We start from the raw sequence: 6462 nt of genomic DNA on the forward strand, positions 1-6462 counted from the left end.
AGCCGAGTACCAGGTGCCGCTGTCCCGGCGGCCACACTACGACACACCCCGCAGTCTGCGTCCGGCCTCCCGGGGTGGCCCCGACCAGGGCATGGAGGCAGAGCTGGGCAGCCAGAAGTCTGAAGGCTGCCCTTCCGCCTCGCTGGAAACAGAGGGCATGAAACAGAGGGGCCAGGTGATGGAGGCCTCTGGCAGCGAGGCCGCACAGGCCAGCCCGGCCCCCAGCGAGCCCTGGGAAGCCAGCAGTCCGCGCACTGGGCCACCCCCCGCCTTCTTTTCGGCCTGTCCACTGTGTGGCGGACTCAAGGTAAAGTCCCCTCCCTGAGATGGCCACTCGGGCCTGGAGTTTGCCCCTCTGGATGGGAGCCGAGGGCCTGCCAGCCTCTGCAGAGGGGGTGCTCTACGCTGTTTCTGGGACCCCCAGCTGGTGGAGAGGGTCTGGGGTGACGGTGCAGGCCCTCAGTCAATGGGGTGCCTCAGGCAGTGTGTTCTGGACAGTGGGGCACTGGTTGGCAGGCTGGGGTCCGTGGAGTCCCTAGGCCCAGCTCTCCAACACTGTCTTCTACAGATGCTGGGGGCTCAAGTCGGTGCTGCACCCATTGGCACAGCACCCATGGGTGGTCCAGACACTAGCATGGGCTTATCTGGCCCTCTGCCCACTCTAAATGCCCAGGGCTGTCCTGACTGCAGACCTGCCAGGGCACCGTGTGCACCATCGGCTCTGCATGTCCCATGCCGCACCTGTGCAGGGCGGGCCTCCCATCCATGGGGAGAAAACTGATGCTCAGGAGGCCCCGTGACTTGTGGTGTCCATGTCCCTGTGCCTGGGCCCCACTGCGTCCACGCCCGTTTTTTCCTGAGGGAGAGTCTGCCCAGCCCAGGCTGTGATCTTGGCCAGCCTGGGGTCCCCACTGCCTCCTCCAGTGCCTGTCACTGAAAATGGGAAGCTGGGCAGGGCCAGAGGGGAGGCTGGGGCTCCCCGGGCTCCCCAGGACCTGGGGCCTCCAGCCTACTCCGGGTCTGTGTGCCCCATGTGGTGCAGTGTGGAGCTGTTCCTCTGGCATAGTCAGAGGCCACTGTGCCCAGCCCTCCTGAGTCCCCTGTATACCCCTGGCCTCGCACCTGCACTGTCCGCTGACTGTGTTGTTGCTCTGCTCTATTTTTAAAATCTGACACTGTTTGTAATACATTCTCAGACTGGAAATAAAGTTTTCTTTTCATACCGCCGTGTCCTTTCCATGTGGCCAGCCCTCTCCCCTCCCTAACCTGGCCCTGCTACAGGCTGTGACCAGGATTGAACTCTGAGGCTGCAGTCTAGACCCGGGGGGTAATTGTGTGTGTGTGTGTGTGTGTATGTGCGCGTGTGCATGTGCCAGGCCAGTGCATCGGTGTTGGCTCTGAGCCTGTTCCCTCTGAGCCCAGGCAGCCAGGATGCTGGGAGCCCAGGGCTCCTGCAGCTGCTGTGTGGGAAGGACAGGCTTTGGGGCCGAGCCCGCTGGCTTTGTGGCCCACAAGTCACTACCCTCTCTGAGCCTCAGTTTCCTCTTCCATGGATGGGGTGACCATCCCCACACGGGGCTGCCCAAAGGGCCTGGTGTGTGCTGGTAGGAGGGGCCCCGGGCTGCAGGGCAGCTTCCTGCACAAGAAATGGGGAGCTGACCAGAGCCCCTCCCCACCCAAACTCCCCCGATTGTGCTTCCTGGGTCCCTGCCTGCAGCCAGCAGGAAAGAGCACTGAGGCGGGAAGTGAGCCCGGTTGTGGGGTCTCTGTGTTTGCGCTGGGTCTGGGTGCAGGGCTTGTGGGGGCCGGGCTGGGGCATGAAGGTCTCCCTCAAGGTAAGGTGGGCATGGCCCATGGGGCCTTTGGGGGCTTCCGGGGCCGTGGTATCTGACATAATGGAATCCCTCAGTGTCCCCAACCCATGGGGGCCTGGGTGTGGGCTGGGGTCCCCTCTGGGGTCAGACAGGGATGACTCCTCACCCACTCTCCCCAGTATGTGGTGGGAGGGCTTGAGGCTGTTGGCCAAGCAGCTCAGAGCCAGCCCCAGGGGCCCTTCTGGGGGACAGTGACCAGCGGGTTGGGCACCCGCATGGGGCACACAGTGGCCTCCCGTCCTGGCCCAGGTGTGGGGAGTGGGGGCTGCATGTGCTGCATCTGCCAGAAGTGCTGTGGGGCTCCTGACACCCACTCACCTGGGTCCTGGCCACATGGGATCCAGGTGAGTGAGTCACCTCTGCTGCTCCCTCCAGCCCTGCCTGCACACTGCTGTGAGCCCCTTCCAGAGCCAGGCACTGCCCATGTGGGGCCAGAAGAGGTCACCATCTGGGTCACCGTCCTCCCATCTGGGTCCCGCGCTCCTTAGCTAGGGCTGGGGCAGAGGCTGGGACCACACTTCGGGCCTGGGCCTGTGCTGAGCAGGCCTGCGTCCCAACAAAGCCGTCAGCAGAAGTGGGGTGGGGAGCGGGGCCTTCAGCTCCCTGTGGGACACAGACGTGGGGGCAGGGTGCCAGCCCTCGGGCTGCCTTGCCCTGTGAGGTGCAGGGCAGTGCTCAGGCAAGGGAGGCTGTACTGACCCGCGTTCTCTTTGGTCTAGGTAGTGGCGGCCTCCCCCCCGGGACGCACCATGGCACATCCAGGTAGGCCCTGGCAGGAGCCGGTCTGTGGTCTGGGCTGAGCTGAAAGTCAGGACGGACGGTGAGCCTGAGGCACCTGGTTTTACTCTTGCTCCTGTTGGCACCATGTGGGCCCCACTCCAGGGACGATGGGCCCGGGAGAGGGTGGGAGGGGGCAAGGCGGCCCAAGCAGGGGTCCCAGAGGTCCTCCGGCCCCAGTGGGCAGTTGGTGCGAGGACAGCCAATCATCAGTGGCCTGGGTCAGGCAGGGGACCCGCACTGCCCCAGGTGACTCAGTAACTGGGGGTCTCTGCCTCAGCCCCTGCCTGGGAGCAAACAGGGAATGAGCTGGGGGCAGTAACAGGGAGGAGGGTGGCTTCCGGAAGTGGGAACTGGCCTGCCCAGGGGCTGTCTGGGTGACCCAGAGTACCTGGCAGGGACTGCAGAGCCAGGACCTGCCCCAGGGCCGGGGCCCAGAAGTCTACAGGCTCCATGGGTGCTGTGGGCAGGACCTTCTTTGTGTGAGTCCTGGGCTCGGGCGTGTTTCCAGGCCCTGGGGAGCCGGGTCTAAGGCCCGAGTGAAGCACAGGGTGTCAGGAGGGGACACACAGTACAGTCACCTCTGGGGCCTCACGCCCCTTTCCCCACAGGACTCCTGGGGTCGGGGGCCTCCCAGACGCCTGCCTACATGAACATCCCCATGAGCCCACCATCCCGGCAGCAGCTGCACTACATGGGCCTGGAGCTGCAGGAAGCTGGCAAGGGCATCCGAGGTGGGCTCTGCTCAGCCAGGCTCGTCCTGCTGGGGAGGGCGTCGGGGTGGCTCACAGGTGGGACGGGGAACGGGTGATGGTCCTGGCTGCTCTGCTCACCCTGGGCTGCTTGCAGGGACCCGTACCTCCCGTTACGCACAGATTGACATCGTGGCCATGGAGGCGGCACAGCGGGCTGGGGCCCAGCGAGCTCAGGAGCGGCTGTCGGAGCTGCAGATTGACATCGGCCATGGAGGCGGCACAGCGGGCTGGGGCCCAGCGAGCTCAGGAGCGGCTGTCGGAGCTGCCGCAGCACAGGAGGGGTGCCCCGCGGTGAGGCCCTGTGGCCGGCCAATCCCAGGGAGCCTGACCCTCAGAGCTCTGGGGTCAGGCCGGCCTGCTGCTGCGAGGGAACCCATCCCACTGGTGCCCAGCCAACTCTCCTGTCCCCGAGAGGTACCACCCTCAGGTGTCACCTGGGCTGCAGCTGCCAGATGAATCTGGAAAAAAGGCGGGGGCCTAGGGATGCTGTGTCCTAGAAAAACATGGGCCATCTCCAGATGGAGGCAGAGCATCCTGGTCCCCACCCCTGGGACGTGGGCTGGGACACACTGCCCCAGCCTGCCCTCCCCTGTCCTGTCCAGGCCACTCAGGCCACAGCGCCTTGGGCCTGGGGACCGAGGTGCGGGACACGGAAGGCCTGTGGCCCCTGTCAGCCCCTGCGTGACCCAGGAACGGGTTGGTGGTCATGCTGCTCAGGACCCGCAGCCAGCTCAGAAGTTTGAACTGTTACTGTTACTGTCCATTTGTAAGAACGCATATTATTTTCCTGAGGTGTGAGGTTCTTTCTTGTGTGGTTTCTGCCCCAGAATTGATCTGATATCTTGGTGCTGGGTCTGGGGCCTCGTGGGCCCTCCTTAACTCAGGGCTCTGGCATCTTTCCGACGGGTGGAGGCTCTGCCCACAGCCAGCCGCATCCCATTCTGCCCCCTCGTCCCTGGTCCCTAGAGCCCCCAGCATGTAGTGGGTCCCTGATTAGTTGCCTGTGGGGATCCAAAGCCTCTGAGCCTGGGTTTGGGCTGACCAGCACTCCCACCCTGCCCAGCTCCTGAGCCTCTGTGGCCCTGACTGAACTGGGTGATGGCAGGAGAAGAGGTGGCAAGTGGCAGATCACCCCCAAGATGGCCCAAAGGTCCCCAGATCCTCGCTCATGCTCTGAGGCCCGGGGACTGTCCACCTGCAGGGTGTGACGAGGGCCAGCAACTCAGGGCCAGGGTGCAGGCCGGTGTTCCCTCCAGGTCTGGTCAAGCCTGGCTGAAGTTGTCAGAGGGAACACCAGGGACACGGTAGGGTCATCCCATGGGACGAGCAGTGGGGGCATGGAAGTGGGGACTGGGGGCTGTTCTGCTGACAGCAAGTGACTGGCAGCCTGGCAGCCTTACTTAGGACAGAGCTGCTGTGGGGCAGGGGCTGCCGCCACACCACCCACCGGCCAGCTGCCCGAGTGACGCGAGGGCTCTGGGACTCTGGCCTCCCACCCTAGCCCTCACAGGACCACTACAAGCCCAGCCTGCTTGGGCAGCCCATCGTTCCGCCCATCCTGGTCATGGTGCCCACCTCCGTGCTGTTGTCCTTGTCTTCCTGGGGCTGGATCAGAGCCCTGTCTCCTCCAGCTGCTTGTCCCCGGAGGCCTGAGGGGTGGGTGACTGTGTCTAGGCCCCACGCTGGCTGAATTCTGTGAAGCTGACAGGGAGTGGGGCCAGGCAAGGGCCCATCCTGAAGGGAGCAAGGCCTGAGACCACTTCAACTGCTGGTCAGACAGCTCGCGTCACGTGAGCGGGACAGCCGGTGTGCCCGTCAGGTGCGCAGGCCCTACACAGAGCTCTGGGAAGGGACACGGGAGGGGCCCAGAGGCACAGGCTGGCTGCCTGAGGAGGCGGCAGGCAGGGAGAGACGGCTCTCTTTCCCTTCCAGCTTTCCCCGCAGGAAAGCGCACAGCCAGGCTACAGCATGGCACCCTCGGGCACCAGGAGCCAGCAGCTAGAGGGGAGGCAGTGCCTCTGTGGGCAGACAGTGGCCAGCCCAGGGCCGGTCATTTTCGCTCAGTTCCTCACACTATTGTCTCCAGTGGTGTTTTTGTTTTTGGTGGCACCAGGGACTGAATCCAGGGCCTGGGCACAGAGAACATTCCCAGCCCTTTTTTATTTTTTGAAATTATTTTATTGTTTGGTACCAGGGGTCGAACTAGGGATCTTGTGCTTGCAAGGCAGGCGAGGTGCCACTGAGCTATATCCCCATCCCATCCCTTTTTTATTTTGAGATAGGGTCTTGCTAAGTTGCCCCAGCTGGGCTTGAACTTGCAATCTTCCTGCCTCAGCCTCCCAGAGTGTGGGAGTTACAGATGCACGCCACTGTGCCTGGCTTGGGTAGATTATGTTCAGTTTATGTGAGTGCTACTGTGAGCTGAAATCCTGCAGCCGCCTCCTGACACGGCCTAGTACATCTCGGGCTCTGCAAGCACCTGGACTCCAGGCGTCCCTGGCAGGTGTAGATGCCCAGATGGTTGGTGCTGGGAATCAGCTGTGCACCCTCAGAAATGCCACAGGTGGGGACGGCAAAAGAGGGTGGGGTGCGCATCTCTGACTTTCCTAGGGTTTTGCCAGTTCTATACTCCTGATTGGTTGTGGAAGTGTACGGTACTGGAGCGTGGCTGATCCCACAGGTCAGGAGGGTGTCACTGCCACAGGGTGGGTGTAAAACAACAGCTGAGGCCTTCTGTCTCCCTCTGGCTGTGGGGCTCAGGTGTATGGAAATGCAGGCTCATTGGCCCTCGGGCTCCTCCCCTTGTAATCCACTGCTCTGCTGTCTTCCCTTGGGTTGTTGATGAGATACTAACATTAGATTATATATTGTCAGGTATTTTATTTTTATCAGTGATATATTTCTCAAGATTTAGAGTCAGCTGGGCATGCTTGTGCACGCCTATAATCCCAGGACTCAGGAGGCTGAGGCAGGAGGATCACTGCGAGTTTGAGGCCAGCCTGGGCTATATAGTGAGTTCAAGGCCAGCTTGGACTACATAGTGAGACCCCGTCTCC

The 6462-nt window shown here is 62.6% G+C and overlaps 1 protein-coding gene across 1 annotated transcript in view; it reads left to right on the forward strand.

The window, feature by feature from the left end:
- Nucleotides 1-3887, forward strand: part of Dok7 (docking protein 7) — a 13944-nt gene extending 10057 nt beyond the window's left edge. Inside the window, exons 6-10 of the mRNA XM_010641915.3 lie at nt 3-307; nt 2594-2636; nt 3263-3385; nt 3501-3697; nt 3756-3887. Coding sequence (XP_010640217.1) covers nt 3-307; nt 2594-2636; nt 3263-3385; nt 3501-3697; nt 3756-3887 — 800 coding nt within the window. The remainder of the gene's footprint in view (nt 1-2; nt 308-2593; nt 2637-3262; nt 3386-3500; nt 3698-3755) is intronic.
- The last annotated feature ends 2575 nt before the right edge of the window (nt 3888-6462 follow it).

This window comes from Fukomys damarensis, unplaced genomic scaffold (assembly GCF_012274545.1).
Source record: "Fukomys damarensis isolate Sample0158 unplaced genomic scaffold, DMR_v1.0_HiC HiC_scaffold_35, whole genome shotgun sequence".
NCBI lineage: Eukaryota > Metazoa > Chordata > Mammalia > Rodentia > Bathyergidae > Fukomys > Fukomys damarensis.